Below are 23210 nucleotides of genomic sequence, written 5' to 3'. Positions count from 1 at the left end.
TCTATATCGCAAAGAATTTTATGCAGAGTGGGATGGGAGAGGTGACAGGTTGTTCACCCACTGACTGTACCTCTGTTATAAAAGTCAAATACAACAGACATTGAGAGCCACATCCAGTGTAAAAACATGCTGCGACCTGCCTTTATTCCTGATGAAGGGCTTTTGCCCGAAATGTCGATTTTTCCTGCTCCTTGGATGCTGCCTGAACTGCTGTGCTTTTCCAGCACCACTCTAATCCAGCTATCTATTTGACAGTGAAACTTGTGAGTGATAGAGAAAGAGATATAGAAAAAGAATGAGAGCAGATTCAGCGGGGTCAGTGCTCAATAATGGGCGCGGATTGGACTGCAAATAGCCTCCAGAAAAAGAGCAATAAATCCCAGATTAAAGCACGTTTAGGGCAGGCTATTCCTCAGAACTCTGTTTCAAAGTTGGATGCTAGCAGTAAATGTGAATAGTTGAATATGAGTTGGTATACTGGGAGCAACCCATACAGAACAAGACTTGAGGGTTTGGGGATGAGTAAGGAACATATAGGAAAGTTTCACACCCTAAAATTGTTACATTCAGTGCTGAGTCCCAGGGTCTGTCAAGTACCTAGGCAGAAGATGGGGTGTTGTTCATCCAGCTTACATTGAGTTTCACTGGAGCACTGCAGCAGGCCTGAGACAGGAACATTGGAATGGGAATCTGGTGCCATGTTGAAGTGGCAGACAACCAGAAACCCGCAGTTAGTTTATGGAGAGAATATAGAAGACCTGCAAAACGGTGCCCAGTCTGTGTTGGGTGTAAATGACACTGTAAGGAAAGCAACGGCACAGTGGTATTAATCGCTAGACTATTAATCAGAAGCTTGACGAATGTTCTGGGAACATTTTTAGATTAGAATCAGTCTGACCATTGTGACACAGACAGTCTCACACAGGGCAGCTCACACCTTCAATGCATTATCTGGGCCAACCTGACACTAATTGTTAAAGTTCACTTGAGAATGTAACTGTAAAATGTTTTGTGATTTACATATGAAATAACTGAAACCAACATGTTCATTCTAAATGATGAGAGACTTAACAAACAATCTAGGTCTTTTTCAATATATAATTTCAGTTAAATCACACTGTAAACTTTTGCTATAAATTCTGTGTCTTACAATCTTATACTCTACAACCACCCGATGAAAGTGCAGCGCTCGGAAAGCTAGTGCTTCCAAATAAACCTGTTGGACTATAACCTGGCGTTGTGTGATTTTTAACTTTGTACACCCCAGTCCAACTTCAGCACCTCCAAATCATGACAACAGATGGTAGAATTTGGATTCAGTAACAATCTGGAATTAAGAGGCTAATGATGACCATAAATCCATTGTTGATTGTTAGAAAACCCATCTGGTTCACTGATGTCCTTTAGGGAAGGAAATCTGCCATCCTTACCAGGTCTGGCCAACATGTGACTCCAGACCCACAACTATGTGTTTGACTCTTAATTGCCCAGAGGGCAGCTAAGGCGGGCAATAAATGCTGGCCTAGCCAGATACATCCACATCTCACGAATAAATAAAAAAAATACAAAATACTAGATTCTCTGAGACTATGACCTGGAAAGTGTTTCTGGAGTGTTGGATAGTGAGAATAGTGAGCAAATAAACAGACAGGCTTTCCACTTTCTGCAATTACATGGAAAAGTGCTGTGGGGATGTACGAAGGCATTGGGAGTGGAGAAGGAGTGGACAAAGGTGTCCTGGAGGGAACATTCCAAATGGAATGCTATTAAGGGAGGGTCAGAGAATACCTGTCTGTTCATGGCATCCAACTTGAGGTGGCAGAAATAACAGCTTTTAAATGTGGATGAATGTTGTAGTGAGGACCAAGGGAGGGAAGAGAAGGGGTGAGGGCAGAAGTGCAGCAAATAGATCAGACACTGTCAAGGGCCCTGAGGAGCACAGTAGCGGAGACAGAGAAACTGGAAGAATGGAATAGAATCTTTGCTGGAAGTAGGGTAATGAGAATATATAGTCAAGGTAGCTGTGGGAGTCAATGGGTTTGTAAGGGCCAGCCTATCTCCAGAAATGGAAACAGGGATGTCAAGCAAGGGAAAGGAGTAGCCAGATGTGGACCAGGTGAAGGATGAAAATTGGAAGCAAAATTGACAAATGTTTATAATTCCAGGGGAGAAAGGGAAGCAGCACCAATGCTGTCATTGATGAAAGAGTTGTGGAGAGGGACCTGAGTAGGACTGAAACAAAGAATGTTCCATGTATCCCACAAAGGGACAGGCGTAATCGGGGCCCATGTTGGGACCTATGGCCACACCTTTTATCTGAAGAAACTGAGAGGAGTTAAAGGAGAAGTTTAAAGTGAAAATGAGCTTGGCTAGGCAAAGGATGATAGTGTGGATGCGAATGGTTAAGATCTTCTTTCAAGGAAGAAGCAGAGAGACCTAAGACCTTCCTGATAGAGGATGAATGTGGAAAGGGATTGCACATCCTTGGTGAAGAGGAAGTGGCTTAAACTTGCAAACTGGCAATTCTGAAACTGACATAAGTGTCAGAAGAACTGTGAATGCAAGTGAGAAGAGCTGGACAAGGGGACAAAAACAATTGAGTCAAGTTAGGAAGAAATAAACCCAAAGGGGCAGGAACAGGCTGAAACAGTGGGTCTCCCCATTGTGGATTTCAAGAAGAACATAGAAGCTGTATGGGGCTGGGGCCTCTGAGATGGTTTGGGACACCCCCAGATGAGATAAGATTAGTGAGAGTTGGGAAAAAATAGCTTGCTTTATCGTGTGGTTGATATACTATTTGATTGAATTAGCAAGCCAACAAGTTCAATTTCTGATTTTTTAAAAATAACATTCAGGTCGACAGGCTGCTGTTTTCAGTGGTCACCACTTACCCTATTATGGGGCCCAAGTCAGGACTAATTGAGTGGGAAAGGCACAGGCGCATATTTATGTGCTCTGTCTGTGGAAACCATGCCCATGGGGTGTGTTATGGACTAGATCACACTACTCAAAATATGCTTAAGCAGGCACCCCAGACCATAACTTTGCAAGTTGTTTTGGCAAGGGTATAGGGACCATTACCCAGATTAAGTTAGTGACGTTGACTACCAGGTTTTAAAACAGACAAAAATCTATTCACAAAATTATACAATGAAAAACAAAGAACCCCTACTAAACTCAGTCTATCCAAACTAGACTTGATTATGCTGTTCTGAATAAACACAACAGTCCCACTAAGTAATGCCCCTTAAAACACAGTACAAAAAGGAACAGAGGTTGAAGTTAGAAGGGCAGAGAGAGAGAGAGATTTTTTAGCAACCTGTTTCCACACAGCTCACTGTTGAACTCTTAACTAGTTCTGGACTGAACTGCTCAGCTAGAGAGCTGACCACTCCCCTTTCATTGTACAGGTGACTTCTAAAACATGACCACTTTGGCCTGAAGTCTCATCTGTTTACATGGCCTCTCAAAACCCTTTGATCTCTTTCCCAAACCAGTCTAATCGGAACCAAGAGCATTTTATTACTCCTCTGAATAAAACCAAGGACACAGTATCTTTGAGAAAAGGAACAGCTTTTAGAAAAAAAAGGCCAACTTTGTGACAGGTGGTAGGAGTGGGTTAACCATAATCCAGCCACTAAAGAGTCTATATGTTGACTGAAGTGAATTCAGAGACAGAGATGGGTACCGATCTTTCATGTGATGTTTCACTTTGTTCAATGATTCCTTTTGAAACCAAGAGTTTGATCAGGTTACTCCTGAATTTCACCCCAATGAATGCGTATAAGATTGGATTAATGCAACTGTGCAGAAAACCCAAGATTTGAGTTGCAGACAGAGCCTGGTCAACATTATTGCGGAAGTCACAAGTCTCAGCAATGAGTTTACCTCTCATCAGTGTGTCAATGAACACAGTAATATTGTGTGGGAACCAACAAATGAGAAAAGCCAACACCACCACGATGATAACTTTCATGGCTTTATGTTTCCGAAATCCCCGAGTTTGACACAGTTTCCAAATTGTCACACTGTAGCAGAAAACCATGGCAGCCAATGGGATAAGAAATCCAATGATATGCCTCAAAAGCCTAGTGATCACTCTCCATTTTGCAGCTGATGCACCATCAAGCAGCTCATGACATATAATTCTGTTGAAGCCCTCTGGATGATATTCACCTTTGAACAGAATAGGCAAAGACAAAGCAATGGCTAACCCCCAAACAGTAGCACAAACCAGCTTAATTAGAAATGGTCTCTTCTGTTTGTGGGCTAGTGTGGCATGGACAATGGACAGATAGCGATCAATACTGATACAAGCCAGCAATAAAATCCCACTGTAGAAGTTAATCTCCTGCAACATGCTGATGATTTTACACATGGTATCACCAAATACCCAGCCGGATACGGCATCCACTGCCCAAAAAGGCAAGGTCACGGCAAAGAGCAGATCAGCCACTGCCAGATGAAGCAGGTAGACGTCTGTGGATGAGATGGTCCATCGATTATAAAGTAGGACAATCAATACGATAATGTTCCCTGTCACAGCGAGGAAGCACACCAGGCTATTGAAAACAGCAATTACAACATTGTTGGAATGACTGTTAATGAATGGTAGACAAGGTGACACATTGGGAATAGAAGCGTAGTTCTCAAAATCCGTGTAGTTTTCTAAAATATCAGGAAAATCATCCACCTTTATCTTTATTGCAGCCATTTTCTGAAAAAGCAAGGTGTAGGTACATAAATGATAAGAAAGTCAGACAATGATATCGGATTCCACAGTTACTTAACGCAGGTACACTCGAAATTGGGAGACGTGTTGCAACAAATTATTTCAGAATCATAAGCATTTTATGTCGACAACAAAGAATCATTGAATGGTTACAGCAAGATCTGAAGTCAGGAACAGTGTGGATAGATTTTCCTCTCCTACTCTCCTCAAAGCATGACATTAGCAGAAAATACAACTCACAAAGCCACTGCATCATAGCAGCATGAAACATCTTCCAGAACCTTTTAAAAATATTTTTGAGATACTTTATCTTTCCAGAATAATTTAAAGTAGACTGGGCACTTTTAATGTCAGTTATTTATTTGATTGCAATTTGCACAATATGCAATGAACTTTGATCTGCTCATGACACCCTGTACTGAAGGATAAATTTGATGCACTCAATTTCTCTGTGAAAGTTGGATGTAAGCAAATAGCTTGGACCATATTTACAGATTTTGTTTTAAGACCAATCTAATTATGCATGGAGCTTTCTGAATCACAACTTCTATATTGACTGGTGAAGGTAGGCTGGTTGTGGAAGGAATGGAGAACCCAGCAGCATTGACTCTGGAAAAGCAAGATACCGAAAAAAAAATTGGAGAGGTTGAAGAAGCCATTTCATGTTGCTACTTTTGCGATGCAAATGATGTTTTTCACAAATGGGATACTACCATCAATCCAAAAAAACAATGCCTCTCCCACAATGCCACTGCCAGTGCAATGCCAGATACAGACCAAATGACCCAAAGATTCATTGATCATGTCAAACAGCGTATTCTGTGGTGTTCATAGTAGGCAGAGTACAGACTGCTCAACTAGCTCACTCTTTCAAAAATCCAAAATAAAATATATCCAAAAACATCATACTACAGCAAAAGAATCAAGTCAGAGTAAGTTCAACTCTGTTGAGTGTCAAAAGAGTAAAACAAGGCTGGATGGTCTTTACTTTAACATTAGAAGTGTAGCAGGTAAGACTGATGTTTTATGAATGTGGATTGACTCATGGAAGTGTGTTGTTGTTACCATCAAAGAAATATAGTTGAGGGAAGGGCTGAAGCGGCAACTCAACATTCCAGGGGAGCGGACCTTTAGACAAGATAAAGGAGGATGTAAAAACGATGGTGGTGTAGCACTATGAATTAAGAAGTCAATTACTGCAACAAAGAGTCCTCAAATGAGACTTTGTGGGTAGAACTTAGGAATGTTAAGGGGGTAGTTACTTTAGTGGGAGTGTATTATAGGGTCCTCAAAGAGTCAGTGGGAAATAGAGGAGCAAATATATAGACAGCGTATAGAAGTGTGTCAGAGTAATAATTGGGTAATTATACTGGGGGATTTCAACTTTCTCAACATAAGTTGGGATATTCATGGTGTTAAGGGTTGGTCAGAGGTGGATTTCTTGAAATGTATCCGGGGAGGTTTTTGTATCAATATGTACAAGGCCCAACAAGTGATGGCACAGTGCTGGGTCTGGTTTTGGGGACAGAAGTTGGACAGATGTTCACTGTGGCAGTGGGAAACATTTTAGCAGTAGTGACCATGCCACAGTATGGTTCAAATTTGTTATAGGCAAGGAAAACGAAAGCCTGCAAAAAAAAAGGCTGTGAATTGAGGGAAAGCAAATTTTACTAAAATAAAGCCACACCTGGCCAAGGTTTCCTGGGAATAGTTCCGTGTAGGTAAGTCTACAGTGGGGCGGTGGGGGTGCATTCAAAAAGGGTCAAGATTAGAGTGGTGCTGGAAAAGCACAGCAGGTCAGGCAGCATCAGGAATGATGAAGTGCTTTTGCCTGAAACGTCGAATTCCTGCTCCTCGGATGCTGCCTACTTTTCCAGCACTACTCTAATCTTGGCTCTCCAGCATCTGCAGTACCCACTTTTGTCTGCATTCAAAATGGAGCTGGGGAAAGTAAAGGTCCAACATATATTCTTTGGAGAGAAACGTAGCAGCAATAAGTTCAGGCTGTCTGGATACAGAATTGGCTGGCCAAAGGAAAACAGTGAGTGGTAGTAGATGGAAAATATTCCGCCCGGAGTTCGGTGACCAGTGGTATCCCACAGGGATCTGTTCTTGGGTCTCTGCTGTTTGTAGTTTCTATAAATAAATATGGATGAAGTAGTAGAAGGGTAGGTTAGTAGGTTAGCTGATTACACAAAAGTCGGTGGTGTTGTAGATAGTGTCGAGTTGTTGCAGGTTACAACAAGGCATTGACAGAATGCAGAGCTGGGCTAAGAAATGACAGATGAAGTTCGACCTAGATAAATGATTCATTTGGAAGATCGAATACAAGGTTAAAGACAGGATTCTTGACAGTGTGGAGGAACAGCATGACCTTGGGGTCCTCAAAGTTGCTACCTACGTTGATATGGTTTGTTAAGAAGGCGGTTGGTGTGTTGGCTTTCATTAACATGGGAATTGAGTTTAAGAGCCTTGAGGTTTTGCTGCAGCTCTACAAAACTTCTCTTAGACCACAGTAGGAATATTGTGTCCAGTTCTGGTCACTTCATTATAGAAAGAACGTAAATACTTTAGAGAGGGTGCAGAGAAGATTGGAGGGTTTGTCTTATGAAGAGAGGTTGAGTGACCCAGGGCTTTACAGACTGGAGAGAAGGAGGAAGTGAGGTGACTTGATAGAGATGTACAAGGTAATGAGGAGCATAGATAGATAGAGTAGATAGCCAGAGACCTTTCCTCAGGACAGAAATGGTTGTCACGAGGGGTCATATTTTAAGGTGATTGGAGGAGGGTATGGAGAGCTGTCAGAGGTAGGTTCTTTACTTAAAGAGTAAAGGTAGTAGAATCGAAGACCTTAGGGACATTTAAGTGACTGCTGGGCAAGCACATGGACAGCAGTAAATTAAAGAGTGTGTAGAGTTATATTAGATTAGAACAAAGAAAATTTATAGCCCAGGAACAGGCCCTTCGGCCCTCCAATCCTGAGCCGTAGATTCCCTACAGTGTGAAAACAGGCCCTTCAGCCCAACAAGTCCACACTGACCCTCCGAAGAGTAACCTATCCAGATTAATTTCCCTACATTTACCCCTGACTAATACACCTAACACTATGGGCACTTTAGCATGGCCAATTCACCTAATCTGCTCATTTTTGGATTGTGGGAGGAAACCGGAGCACCTGAGGAAACCCACACAGGCACAGGGAGAATGTGCAAACTCCACACAGACAGTCGCCCAAAGCTGGAATCAAATCTGGGTTCCTGGTGCTGTGAGGCAGCAGTGTTAACCGCTGAGCCACCGTGCCGCCTCAAATTCCTCATTGGTGGTTGATCTTATTAAAGATAAATGCTCAGCACAACATTGTGGATCGAAGGGCCTGTACTCTGCTGTACTGTTCGATGTTCTACTACACTGAATGTCTTGGACAATAGAGGACTGGATGAGGATTTTGAGGAACTCCAAGATGGCAGCCAGTGTGAGCCCAAGACTCATCCACTCCTGTGTGTTTCTTTCTCTTTTTGTTTTTGCCCTTTTTATTCTTTTTGCCTATTTCCTTTAAAGTCTGGAGAGTGGCAGGTGAAGGATGGGGGTCCTGGCGGCTGCAGCAGCCAGGATGAGCTGGACATGGCTTCAGCCCAGCCTGGGGGTCTTCTGGTGAGCAAGGATCAGTTCCCAGGTTGACTCCCTTAGCTTGGACTCACAGGATGAGCTGAGGGTCTTGGACCATGGCTGGGCCCAGGCACCTGAAGGAATGGAAAGGTTTGGTGAAAGGGATGCAGCATCTGGAGGAGAATCAGATGGGGAAGAGGAGACACGGAGCTCATGCATTCCCAGTTTCATGATTCCAGTTCAGACGCGATGGTCCCAATTGTGGTGGCAGTGGTGGCCTGTAGCTGAGATCCCAGAGCCTGATGCAGACACCCAGAGGTGCATTACAGAGACCCCAGCCAATGTCGAGCAATGACTGGAGAAGCAGTAGTGGAGGATCAAGGATGAAAGATGAACTATATCGCAGTAAAATCTTGCATTCTCTTGCGGTGTTTCAAGATGGTGCCAGAGCATGGAGATATTTTGTGTACAATACATGAAAAGATACTTTTATCTGTATTGTTATATACATGTGGCAATTAATATAAATCTAATCTGATCAAAATCTAGGATGAAAAAGGTTTTTATTAAGTCCAAAAGGAGCAATTCAGTTGTGGCCTGAGAGGAATGTAGGAAATGCAAGAGAAAGCAATTGCAGAGCAAAAAGGGAGCATGAAAAGAGATTTCTGAACAGAATTGGGGAGAATCATAAGATAAATACATTGAAGGGAAGAGGTTAACCAGGGAAAGAGTTGGGTGCATTAGGGATGAAGGGGGCCAGCTGTGTGTGAAGCTGCTGGATATTGGAAGGTTGCGAGTTCCAGATTCCCACCACCCTCTGGTTGAAAAGGTTTTTCCTCACATCTCTTCTAACCCTTTTGTCCCTCACCTTATATTTATAACCGTGGTCATTGTTCCCTCTATGAAATGAAGAAGTTTCTTCCTGTCTACCTTATCTATCCCAGTCATAATTTCGTACATCTCAATCATGTCTCTCAGTATCCTCTGCTGTAAGGAAAATAACTCCAGGCTGTTCAATCTCTCTTTCTAGCTAAAACTCTCCAGTCCAGACAACCTTCTAGTAAATCTCCTCTGTAATCTCTCCACTGCTATCACATCGCACCTATAAGATGGATTCCAGATTGCACACAATACTTTAGCTGTAGCTTAACCAACATTTTATACAGTTCCAGCATAGCTTCCCTGCTTTTAAACTCTATGCTGCAACTAATAGAGACAAGTACATGAATTTCCTTCTTAATATTTTTATCTCGCTGTTCTGACACCTTAAGAGACTAGAAGATTTGTACACTAAGGTCCCTCTGATCCTTGGTGCTTCTCAGGTTCCATCATTCACCATGTATTCCCTTGCCTTGTTTGCCCTGCCCAATGCATCATTTCAGATTTATCTGGATTGAGTTCTATTTGCCACTGATTAGCCCAACTAACCAGCTTGACTATATCCTTCTGTAATCTAAGCCTATCCTCATCAGTATTTAGCACACCAGTAAATTTTGCATCATGTAAACCTACTAATCAACCTTTCTGCATTCAAGCCTGGTCACCTCTTCGAAAAATTCAATCAAGTTGGCCTAATAGACACACCATGGTCTCACTGATCCTTTGTACTTACCAGTGTCCAATTTATAACAAAATCCTGCTGAGTGTTTTGATTAATCCCTGCCTCTCATAGAACATTACAGTGCAGTACAGGCCCTCTATGTTGTGCCAACCTGTAGAACCAATATGAAGCCTATCCTACACTATTCCATTTTCATCTTTATGTTTATCCAGTGGCCATTTAAATGCCTTTAAACTTAGCTAATCTACTACTGTTACAGGCAGTACGTTCCACGCCCCTACTACTCTGAGTAAAGAAACTACCTCTGACATCTGTCCTATATCTATCACCCCTTAATTTAAAGCTATGTCCCCTTGTGCTAGCCATCACTATCCAATGAAAATGGCTCTCACTGTCCACCCTATCTAACACTTTGATTATCTTATATCTCAACTAAGCCACCTCTCAACCTTCTCTCTAACAAAAACAGCCTCAAGTCGCTCAGCCATTCCTCATAAGACCTTCCTTCCATACCAGGCAACATTCTAGTAAATCTTTGAACCCTTTCCAAAGCTATGGGATATTTGTCTTTATTAGTCAAAACATAGCTGTGTGCATTGGAAGTCATAGAGTCCTGCAGGACAAAGACAAGCCTTTGGCCTAAACTGGTCCATGCCGACCAAAATATCCATCAACACTAACCCTACTTTCTTGCACTTGGCCCACATCCTTCTAATCCTTTCCAATCCATGTATTTGTCCAAATGCCTTTTAAATGTTGTTAATGTACCCGCCTCAACCATTTCCACTGGCAGCTCATTCCATATGTGCACCGCCCTCTGTGTAAAAAAGTTGCCTTTCAGGTTCCCTTTTATTTTTTTATCCCTCTAACCTTAAACTGATACCCTAGAGTCCTTGATTCCCCAACCCTGGGGGAAAAAAAACAGTACATTCACTCTATCCATGTCTCTCATGATCTTATAAGCCTCCATAAGGTTCTGGATGTAGATTTGCTCGCTGAGCTGGAAGGTTCATTTTCAGTGTTTTCAAGAACCTTCAAGAACACTGAAAATGAACCTTCCAGCTCAGCGAGAAAACCTACATCCAGAACCTTATGGAGGCGTATAAGATCATGAGAGACATGGACAGAGTGAATGTACTCAGTTTTTTTTCCCCCAGGGTTGGGGAATCAAGGACTATAGGGTATCAGTTTAAGGTTAGAGGGGAAAAAAAATAAAAGGGAACCTGAAGGGCAACTTTTTTACACAGAGGGCGGTGCACATATGGAATCCAGGCAACATCCAGGCAAGAAATAAGAAAGGGGATTGTGATGTTATTTGGGTTGTACTATAGGCTCTCGAATAGTCAATGAGAATTAGAGGAGCAAATATTCAGGGAGATTGTGGAGATTTGCAGAAGAAATCGGAATGTCAAAGGAGGGGATTTTAATTTTCCGAACAGAAACTGGGACTGCCAGAGTGTTAAGGGCTTAGCTGGGGCAGAATTTGTAAAGTGTTCAGGAAAGTTTCCTCAAGCAATGTATAGATGGTCCTACTTGGAAAGGGAGAAAACTCAATCACCTCTTGGGAAATAGGGAAGGATAGGTGACTGCAGTGACAGTAGGGGAGCATTTTGAGACCAGTGACCATAGTTCTATTAATTTTAAAATGGTTTATGGTGAGGGACAAAACTGGTCCACCAGTTCAAATTCTATATTGGGGCAAGGTGAATTTTGATGGAATTAGACAGCAGCTTGCAGGATTGAGTGGAGTAGTTTGTTTCCAGGCAAAGGGACATCCGGCAAGTGGGAGGCCTTTAAAAGTGAGATCGCTAGAGTTCAAGGTCTATATGTTCCTGTGACGGTGAAGGGCAAGGTGGCAGGAGTAGGGAACCCTGGATGACAAGAGATATTGAGGCTTTGACCAGAAAAAAGGAGGCATGACTCAGTATAGGCAACTGGGATCAAGGGAACCCATGGAGTCTTATACAGAAAACAGGAATTTACTGAAGAAGGAAATCAGGAGGGTGAAAGGGGACACGAGATAGCCTTGGCTGAGAAATTTAGGGTGAATCCAAAGAGGTTCTTTAAGTATATTAAAGGGAAAAAAATAACTAGAGAGATAATAGGGTCTCTTAAGGTCCCCATCATGTCTCACTAAGTTGATTGAGTTTGTTTAGAGTGACAAAGAAGGTTGATGAAGGCAGAATGGGGGTCATTATCTATGTGGACTTCAGCAAGACATTTGACAAGATTCTACATGGTAGGCTGGTTAGCAAGGTTATGTCACAGACTCCAGGGATTGCTAGCCATTTAGATACAAAATTGGCTTGAAGACAGGAGACAGAGGGTGATTGTGGAGAGTTGTTTTTCAGACTAGAGGCCTGTGACTCCAGTGGTGTGTCATAGGGACCGGAGCTGGGTCAACTGATTTTTGTCATTTATGTAAATGATTTGGATGTGACTAAGAGGAATGGTCAGTAAGTTTGCAGATGACTCCAAAATTGGTGGTGTTGTGGACAGTGAAGAATACAACAAAACTTGATCAGATCGGCCAAAGAATGGCAAATGGAGTTTAATTTAGATTAATGTGATGGTTTGCATCACGGTAAGGCAATTCAGGCAGGATTTACACACTTAATCGTAGGGACCTGGGGAGTGTTGCAAACAAAGAGATCTTGGAGTGCAGGTTCATAGCTCCTTGAAAGTGGAGTCACAGGTAGACAGCGTAGTGAAGAAGGTATTTGGTATGCTTGCATTTATTGGTCAGTACGTTGAGGATAGAAGTTGTAATATCATGTTGCAGCTCTACACAACATTGGTTAGGCCACTTTTGGAACACTGTGTTCAATTCTGGTCTCCCTGCTCTAGGAAAAATGTTGTGAAACCTGAAAGGGTGCAGAAAAGATTTACAAGGATTTGTCAGGGTTGGAGGGTTTGAGATATAGGGAGAGGCTGAATTCGCTGGGGATATTTTCCCTAGATTGTCAGATGCTGAGGGGTGATCTTACAGAGGTTTATAAAATCATGAGGTGAATAGGTAGGGTAAATAGCCAGGTTCTTTTTCCCAGGGTAGGGGTGGTCCAAAACTGGAGGGCATATGTTTAAGATGAAAGGGGAAAAATATAAAAGGGACCTGAGGGACAACTTTTTCACGCAGAGGGTGGTGCATGTATGGAATGAGCTGCCAAAAGAAGTGGTGGAGGCTGGTATGATTACAGCATTTCAAAGGCATTGAGATGGGTATATGAATAGGCAGGGCTTAGAGGGATATGGGCCAACTGCTGGCAAAATGGGACTAGATAAATTTAGGATATCTTGTCAGCATGGACGAGTAGGACGTAAGAGTCTGTTTCCATACTGTACAATTCTATGACTCTATATTGAATACAGCAGCATTGAATACAAAGATCAGCAATGCGGCTTTTGTGTGGAGCTGCAGAAAATAGGGGAGATACTAAATGAATATTTTGCATCAGTATTTACTGTGGAAAAGGATATGGAAGATATAGACTGTAGGGAAATAGATGGTGACATCTTGCAAAATGTCCAGATTACAGAGGAGGAAGTGCTGGATGTCTTGAAACAGGTAAAGGTGGATAAATCCCCAGGACCTGATCAGGTGTACCCGAGAACTCTGTGGGAAGCTAGAGAAGTGATTGCTGGGCTTCTTGCTGAGATATTTGTATCATCGATAGTCACAGGTGAGGTGCCAGAAGACTGGCAAACGTGGTGCCACTGTTTAAGAAGGGTGGTAAGGACAAGCCAGGGAACAATATTAGGCGACACGGTGGCACAGTGGTTAGCACTGTTGCCTCACAGCGCCAGAGACCCAGGTTCAATTCCCACCTCAGGCAACTGACTGTGTGGAGTTTGCACATTCTCCCCGTGTCTCCATGGGTTTCTTCCAGGTGCTCCGGTTTCCTCCCACAATCCAAAGATGTGCAGGTTGGGTGAATTGGCCATGCTAAATTGCCCGTAGTGTTAGGTGCAGGGGTAAATGTAGGGGAATGGGTCTGGGTGGGTTGCGCTTTGGCGGGTCGGTGTGGACTTGTTGGGCCGAAGGGCCTGTTTCCACACTGTAAGTAATCTAATCTTCAAAAACTATAGACCAGTGAGCCTGACCTCAGTGGTGGGCAAGTAAATACTGATGCAAAATACTCATTTAGTATCTCCCCCATTTTCTGCAGCTCCACACAAAAGCCGCCTTGCTGATCTTTGTATTCAATGCTGCTGTATTCAATGTAGAGTCATAGAATTGTACAGTATGGAAACAGACTCTTAGGTCCAACTCGTCCATGCTGAGGGACAGGATGTACATGTATTTGGAAAGGCAAGGACTGATTCGGGATAGTCAACATGGTTTTGTGCGTGGGAAATCATGTCTCACAAATTTGACTGAGTTTTTTGAGGAAGTAGCAAAGAGGATTGATGAGGGCAGATCGGTAGATGTGATCTATATGGACTTCAGTAAGGCGTTCAACAAGGTTCCCCATGGGAGACTGATTAGCAAGGTTAGATTTCATGGAATACAGGGAGAACTAGCCATTTGGATACAGAACAGGCTCAAAGGTAGAAGACAGAGGGTGGTGGTGGAGAGTTGTTTTTCAGACTGGAGGCCTGTGACCAGTGGAGTGCCACAAGGATCGGTGCTGGGCCCTCTACTTTGTCATTTACATAAATGATTTGGAGAAAGTGAGGACTGGAGATCAGAGCTGAAAAATGTGTTGCTGGAAAAGCGCAGCAAGTCAGGCAGCATCCAAGGAGCTGGAGAATCGACATTTCTGCTCCCTCTCCTTGGATGCTGCCTCACCTGCTGCGCTTTTCCAGCAACACATTTTTCAGCTCATAAATGATTTGGATGTGAGCTTAAGAGGTACAGTTAGCAAGTTTGCTCTCAACACCAAAATTGGAGGTGTAGTGGACAGCGAAGAGGGTTACCTCAGAGTACAATAGGATCTTGAGCAGATGGGCCAATGGGTTGAGAAGTGACAGATGGAGTTTAATTCAGATAAATGCAAGGTGCTGCATTTTGGGAATGCAAATCTTAGCAGGACTTATACACTTAATGGTAAGGTCCTAGGGAGTGTTGCTGAACAAGGAGACCTTGGAGTGCAGATTCATAGCTCCTTGAAGATGGAGTCGCAGGTAGATAGGATAGTGAAGAAGGTGTTTGGTATGCTTTCTTTTATTGATCAAAGTACTGAGTACAGGAGTTGGGAGGTCATGTTGCAGCTGTACAGGACATTGGTTAGTCCACTGTTCGAATATTGTGTGCAATTCTGGTCTCCTTCCTATCAGAAAGATATTGTGAAACTTGAAAGGGTTCAGAAAGGATTTACAAGGATGTTGCTAGGGTTGGAGGATTTGAACCATAGAGAGAGGCCGAACAGGCTGGGGCTGTTTTCCCTGGAGCGTCGGAGGCTGAGGGGTGACCTTATATAAGTTTACAAAATTCTTAGGGGCATGGATAGGCAAAGTCTTTTCCATGGGGTCGGGGAGTCCAGAACTAGAGGGCATAGGTTTAGGGTGAGAGGGGAAAGATATAAGACAGACCTAAGGGGCAACTTTTTCATACAGAGGGTGGTACGTGTATGGAATGAGCTGCCAGAGGATGTGGTACAATTGCAATATTTAAGAGGTATTTGGATGGGTATATGAATAGGAAGGGTTTGGAGGGATATGGGCCGGGTGCTGGAGGGTGGGACTAGATTGGGTTGGGAAATCTGGTCGGCATGGACGGGTTGGACCGGAGGGTCTGTTTCCATGCTGTACATCTCTATAGCTCTATGACAAGGGCAAGAACATTACAAAAGAGCTGTGTAAGATGTTAGGCCATAGCTGAAGTACTGTGTGGAAGTACTGTGTTGCCTCACAAGAGGAAGGGTGAAATAGCACTTGAGATAGTGCAAAAGAAATTCTCCAGGGTGTTGCCTGGGCTGAAGTGACTCAGCCATAAGGAGAAATTAGATAAGTTTACTTTTCTTCAATGAGGAAGGCTGAGGGGAGATCTGACTGTGGTGTTCAAAGTTCTTGGGGGCATAGACAAGCTAGATAGGGAGCAACTTTTCCCCTTAATAGAGGGTTGAATATCCAGGGGTTCATATTTAACATAAGGAACTAAGAGTTTAGCGGGGATTTGAAGAAGCATTTTTTCCTGCAGTGGGTATGGGTATTGGCAACTCACTGCCTGAAAGGATGATCAAGGTAAGAACCCACAAGACGTTTAAACACTATGTAGAGGAACATTTTAAATGCCACAGAATACATAGAAAATGCTGGAAAGTGGGATTTTAATAGATATATGTTTGATGACTGGCAGAGAGAAGATGGGCTGCAGAACCTTTCTCCCATGGTGTAAAACTACGGCTCAAGGTGGACCTCGTTTTTGTTCCCAGTCCAGCAATACCTCAGTTTTAAAGATTGCATCCTTGTGTTCAAATCTCTCCAAGGCCTTGCAGTTTCTGTTCCGGTAACTGTCTCCAGTTTCATGACTATCCAAGACACCCACACTCCTCCAGTTCAGGCCTCTTCTGTCTCCCCAGCTCCATTTGTTCAACCATGGGCAACTGTACCTCCAATCGTCTAGGCTGGAGGCTTTGCAAGCTGTTCACTCAACAACTTCTCTCTCCTTTTTGTATATTTTCATGGAAAATGAGGATCTCTTGCAAGAGTTCCTTATATTCTTGAGAAGGAGGTAGTGAACTGCTTTCTTGAGCAATATAGAATCAAACACAGAAATTAAGAGCAGGAGTAAAGCCCATACAGTTGGTGTGGTGTAGCTACATCCAAAGAGCAGTTAGGGAGGGGGATCCAGGAATTTAATTGTGCAACATTGAAGGAATGGTCCCATATTTCCAAACTAAGCTGAGGTATGGCTTGGAAAGGAATTTGCTTAGAAGATTGGTGTTACCATACACCTCTCCTATTCATAGAGTTAAAGAGACGTACAACGTGGAAACGGTCCCTTCGGTCCAACTTGTTCATGCTGACCTGATATCTGAACCTAATCTAGTCCCATATCCCGCTAAACCCTTCCTATTCATATACCCATCTAGATGTCTTTTAAATGCTGTAATTGTACCAGCCTCCACTACTTCCTCTGGAAGCTCATTCCATACACACCGCCCTCTGTGTGTAAAAGTTGCCCTTTGGTCCCTTAGCAAGAGTTACAGTTGGCGGGAGTGGGGGGGTGGGGGGTGGGGGGGGGGGGGGGGGGGGTGGGGGCGAAGGAAAATTATGATGCGATTAGGAAAGATTTAGGAAGCGTAGAATGGGGAAGGAAACTGCAGGGGATGAGCACATTAAAAATGTGGAGTTTATTCAAGGGAAAGCTCCTGTGTGTCCTAGATAAGTATGTACCTGTCAGGCAGGGTGGAAGATATAGAACGCGTGAGCCGTGGTTTACTAAGGAAGAAGAAGAAGGCTTATGTTAAGACAAAATGTGAAAACTCAGTTAGGGCGCTTGAGGGTTACAAGGAAGTCAGGAAAGACCTAAAAAGAGAGCTCAGAAGAGCCAGGAGTGGACGTGAGAAGTTGTTAGCGGATAGGATCAGGGTTAACCCTAAGGCTTTCCATAGGTATGTCAGGAATAAAAGAATGACGAGAGTAAAATTAGGGCCAATCAAGGATAATAGTGGGAAGTTGTGTGTGGAGTCAGAGGAGATAGGGGAAGCACTAAGTAAATATTTTTCGACAGTGTTCACTAAAGAAAATGAAAATGTTGGCGAGGAAGATGCAGAGATACTTGCACCTAGACTAGAAGAGATTGAGGTTCACAAGGAAGAGGTATTAGAAATACTGCAGAGTGTGAAAATAGACAAGTCCCCTGGGCCGGATGGGATCTATCCTAGGATCCTCTGGGAAGCAAGGGAAGAGATTGCCGAGCCTTTGACATTGATCTTCAAATCATCATTGTCTACAGGAATAGTGCCTGAGGATTGGAGGATAGCAAATGTGATTCCCTTGTTCAAAAAGGGTAGTAGAGGCAACCCTGGTACTTACAGACCAGTGAGTCTCACTTCAGTTGTTGGTAAAGTGTTGGAAAAGGTTATAAGAGATAGGATTTATAACCATCTAGAAAAGAATAATCTGATCAGGGACAGTCAGCACGGTTTTGTGAAGGGTACGTCATGCCTAACGAAACTTATTGAGTTTTTTTGACAAAGTGACCAAACAGGTAGATGAGAGTAAACCAGTTGATGTGGTGCATATGGATTTCAGCAAGGCGTTCGATAAGGTTCCCCACAGTAGGCTATTATACAAAATGCGGAGGAATGGGATTGTGGGAGACATAGCAGTTTGGATCAGTAATTGGCTTGCTGAAAGAAAACAGAGGGTTGTAGTTGATGGAACATGTTCATCTTGGTGTCCAGTTACTTGCGTACCGCAAGGGTCGGTGTTGGGTCCACTGCTGTTCGTCATTTTTATAAATGACCTGGATGAGGGCTTAGAAGGATGGGTTAGTAAATTTGTGGATGACACTAAGGTCGGTGGAGTTGTGGATAGTGATGAAGGATGTAATAGGTTGCAGAGAGACATAGATAGGATGCAGAGCTGGGCTGAGAGGTGGCAAATGGAGTTTAATGTGGACAAGAGTGAGGTGATACACTTTGGCCAGAGTAATAGGAATGCAAAGTACTGGGCTAATGGTAGGATTCTTGGGAGTGCAGATGAGCAGAGAGATCTCGGTGTCCATGTACACAGATCCCTGAAAGTTGCCACCCGGATTGACAGGGTTGTTAAGAAGGCATACAGTGTCTTGGCCTTTATTAATAGAGGGATTGAGCTCCGGCACCAGGAGGTTATGCTGCAGCTGTACAAAGCTCTGGTACGGCCACACTTGGAGTATTGTGTACAGTTCTGGTCACCGCATTATAAGAAGGATGTGGAAGCTTTGGAAAGGGTGCAGAGGAGATTTACTAGGATGTTACCTGGTATGGAAGGAATGTCTTACGAGGAAAGGCTGAGGGCCTTGAGGCTGTTCTTGTTAGAGAGAAGAAGGTTGAGAGGTGGCTTAATAGAGACATACAAGATAATCAGAGGGTTAGATAGGGTGGACAGGGAGAGGCTTTTTCCAGGTATGGGGATGGCAAACATGAGGGGACACAACTTTAAAGTGAGGGGAGATAGGTATAAGACAGATGTCAGAGGTAGTTTCTTTACTCAGAGAGTAGTAAGGGTATGGACTGCTTTGCCTGCAACGGTAGTAGATTTGCCAACTTTATGTGCATTTAAGTCGTCATTGGACAGGCATATGGACGTACATGGAATAGTGTAGGTGGGATGGGCTTCAGATTAGTATGACAGGGCGGCACAACATCGAGGGCTGAAGGGCCTGTACTGCACTGTAATGTTCTACGTTCTATATATCTTAACCCTCTCTCCCTAAACCTATGCCCTATAGTTCTGGACACCCCCATCCCAGGGAAAAGATCTTGTCTATTTACTCTATCCATGCCAGTCATCATTTTATAAACGTCTATAATGTCACCGCTCGGTCTACGTTGCTCTAGGGAAAATAATCCCAGCCTATTCATCCTCTGCCGATAGCTCAAACCTTCCAACCCTGACAACATCCTTGTAAATCTTTTCTGAATCCTTACAAGTTTCACAACATACTTCCTATAGAAAGGAGATTGGAATTGCACGCAATATTCCAAAAGTGGCCTAACCAATGTCCTGTACAGCTGCAACATGACCTCCCAACTCCTGTACTCAATACTCTGACCAATAAAGGAAAGCATACCACTATTCTATCTAGCTGTGACTCCATTTTCAAGGAGCTATGAACCTGCACTCCAAGGTCTCTTTGTTCGGCAACACTCCCCAGGATCTTACCATTAACCTTATAAGTCCTGCCCCTATTTGCTTTTCCAAAATGCAGCACCCCACATTTATTTAAATTGAACTCCATCTGCCACACTTCAGCCCATTGTAGTTCTTCTAGGTTTTTGTTGCAGGAGCCTTGGTGAGTTGATTGACTACACTTCTCACACCCTGCTTCCTGCAAGGACTTCATTCCACCCTCCCAGTTTCTCCATCTCCATTGTATCGGATGTGAAGATGCTACCTTCACCAGGCATGCCTCCAATATATATGACTTTAGTAGGCTGGAGCAGTGAAGTTTGAGAGGGGTTCTGATCGAGGTGCATAAGATTCTGAGGGGCATAGATAGCGTAGATAAGAAGACATTTTTTCCATTAAAGAGGATTTAATAACAAGGAAGTGTTGATTTAAGGTCAGAGGTATGCTTAGAGGAGAGTTGAGGAGCAATGGTTTCACTCAGAGGGTGGTGAGAGTCTGGAACACACTGTCTGAAAGGATGGTTGTGTTAAACACTTAAACAGTATTACATATTCACTTGCGTTGCCACAGTCTCCGGGGCTGTGGTCCAAAGCTGGAAATATCATTGGTGTAATCAAAATTTTGTTGACCAGTACAGATATGATGGGCCAAATGGCCTTCTTCTGTGCTGTCTACATCCATGTCAATGATTGATCTGTCAAGGTGGGAGCTGTGGATATTGATCAACCAGAGGTTTCCTTGCACGTGTTTGACTGATGCCATTGGGGTGACAAAACGCAGACTGTCTACCCATTTTGCGGAACACCTACATTCTGTTCATAAAAATGACCTTGCAGAGGTTGCCAGCAGAGGTGGTAGAGACAGGCACGGTAGATTCATTTAAGGTACATCTGGACAGATACATGAGCAGGTGGGGAGCAGAGGGAGACAGATGCTTAGGAATTGGGTGGTAGGTTCAGACAGTGGATTTGGATCGGCTCAGACTTGGAGGGCCAAAGGACCTATTCCTGGGCTGTAAACTTTCTTTGTTCTTTGATCTACCACTTCAACACCAACATGTTTTCACATCAACATTTCTGACTCAGACCGGGTGCAGTGCTTCAGCGAGGCACAGTCCAAACTGAAAGAACAGCATCTCATGTTCCGCTTTGGGACCCTACCATCTTCTGAACTCAGAATCAAGTCTAGAGCCTGAACACCTTCATTTCTTTACCTATCCCCACTCCCCAGGTCCTGTTATAACATGAATTGCTTTAAGCAGAGCAACCCACTTTTCAACGAATAATAGCTTGTATTATCACCTATCTAGTTACTCTGCTTCTCTGACTTATTATCAACAATCCCTTTGTCTGCTTACCTTATCTCTCTCTCTCTCTCTCTCTCTGTGGGCTCTGTGACCACCTATCTACTCACTCCTTTGCTCTCACTCCCTGTCATCAGCATGAATACAGCCTTTCCTTCGCTGCTTTCAGATCTGAAGAAGGGTCACTGGACTCAAAACATTAATTCTGTTTTCTGTCTATACCTGCTGGATTTCTCTTTATTTTTGTTTCTTATGTAAGATTGGAGGCAGATTTGAGTGGGCAGGAAAGTTGCGAACATACCATAAACTCATTTTACAAGCCTCTTCAGACCTGCGAGCAGGCGAGTGTAAATCTACCTGCAGATTCTTTCTGCTTCCACCATCTTCATGGTTAACAAGTTCCAGGTCATTGCCACTGCATGAAAAAAAATTCTTCCTCACAAACCCCATGTTTTCCTTATTAGAATCTTTATGTCTGTGTCTTGTAGGTCTTGTACTATCAGCTTTTCGCTGCTGATATTCTCCAAACCTGTCATAATCTGGTACACTTTTATCCCTCAATCCCTGCTTTGCTCCAAGGAAAATAAGCTTAGCTTTTCTGAATTAATTCCCCCTGTCATCCCTGCAACCATTCTAGTCAATCTCCTCTGTGCCCTGTTGAGGATCCCCAGTTTTCTTAAAATGTGGTAATCAGAACTGGCATAAACTATCGCAGAGGCATAACCAGAGCTAAACATTCAGCATACCTGCCTTTTTTTAAATTCTCAATGCCTCTATTTATGAAGTCCAAAATTCCATTTATAAACAACAAATACTGGAGATCACAGCGGGCCACACAGCATCCATGGGGAGAAAGCAAGCTAATGTTTCAAGTCGAGATGATTCTTCATTAGAGCTCTCTGGCATTTGTTGTTTTCAGTTCAGTTTCCAGTATCTGCAGTAATTTGCTCCACCAAAATTCCATTTGTTTTGCTAACCATTCTCATTATGCACTGCCACTTTCAATATTGAAAACACACGTTAGGCTATACCTGCACTCTTTAGAAATATAACAATAAGTGTTGTTTGCATTTCCTTATTCATTCTGGCAAAAATGTCACCTTCACTTCTCTATCTGAAATTCTATCCTTGTACTCTTTTGTCTCTTGCACTCCCAAGACACCACTTTACTACATGAAAAATTATTTTCTGGATTAGTGGTGCTGGAAGAGCACAGCAGTTCAGGCAGCATCCAAGGAGCTCCTTGGATGCTGCCTGAACTGCTGTGCTCTTCCAGCACCACTAATCCAGAATCTGGTTTCCAGCATCTGCAGTCATTGTTTTTACCTACATGAAAAATTAACCAAATTCTTTACAAGCCTTTCCCCATTCCCCTTCAACTTAATTAGGCACATAGCAGGTCCTGCTTGAAACCATCCAACTATGGATGTGTCCCCATTTTATAGGTTCAGTATGGCAGCTCAGCTTAACACTTTCCTTATATGTTTGACGGAGTGATCTTAATTCCAACATCATACCAACATACCTCACCATGATAAGCAAAATAATCAATTCAACAAAATCTGTTCAATTAAATTGGTAGTTAAATCTACATACCTTCTCAAAGAGAGATTGATGTTGTCTGTCTGTCTGTGTGTTGAGAAAATAATTTTCTTGACCATCTAACATACTAGTCACAAGTAAGCTCACTCAGAGGTTCCCTACAACTTTTGGTGATATTATATTTTGGCAGAGTGAGAGAACTGCCCAATGTTAAACAAAATTGGGTGTTATTTAAAAGGTGAGGAGTGTTGCAATATATTAAGTAAGCAGGAAATGAAGAATCAAAAGTGACAAAACAAAACTGGACAAATTTCCATCACTGAACATTTGCAACATCACATTGATAAAATCAGCAGAGATGTTGGGCTTAAAGTTCTCATGTTTTGGTTAAATGTCAATTTTGAGAATTTTCAAAGAAGATTTTCCTCTGTGACCACTGGCTACTTTACTTACAGAATTCTTCACTGCTCACCTTATTAACAATGCGGTAAAAACAATAACTGCAGATGCTGGAAACCAGATTCTGGATTAGTGGTGCTGGAAGAGCACAGCAGTTCAGGCAGCATCCAAGTAGTTTCGAAATCGACGTTTCGGGCAAACGCCCTTATTAACAATGCGCCTAGCAAAGGTGAAGTGTTTGCCTGCCAAGTGTTTACCACTCTGGTTTTCACTCCAAGACTGCC

The 23210-nt window shown here is 43.1% G+C and overlaps 1 protein-coding gene across 1 annotated transcript; it reads right to left on the bottom strand.

The window, feature by feature from the left end:
• Nucleotides 1-3646: 3646 nt before the first annotated feature.
• On the bottom strand, nucleotides 3647-22649 carry LOC140481827 (C-X-C chemokine receptor type 2-like). The gene is made up of 2 exons (XM_072578353.1): nucleotides 22582-22649; nucleotides 3647-4717 (listed from the first exon to the last, which is right to left on the bottom strand). The coding sequence occupies exon 2, from the start codon at nucleotides 4712-4714 to the stop codon at nucleotides 3647-3649; it is 1068 nt and encodes a 355-aa protein (XP_072434454.1). The 5' UTR covers nucleotides 4715-4717; nucleotides 22582-22649.
• Between the last annotated feature and the right edge of the window lie 561 nt (nucleotides 22650-23210).

This window comes from Chiloscyllium punctatum, chromosome 10, assembly GCF_047496795.1.
Source record: "Chiloscyllium punctatum isolate Juve2018m chromosome 10, sChiPun1.3, whole genome shotgun sequence".
In the NCBI taxonomy this organism is placed as follows: Eukaryota; Metazoa; Chordata; class Chondrichthyes; order Orectolobiformes; family Hemiscylliidae; genus Chiloscyllium; species Chiloscyllium punctatum.
The sequence above is the reverse complement of the archived record's forward strand: the minus strand, read 5'-3'. Positions and strand labels throughout refer to the sequence as shown.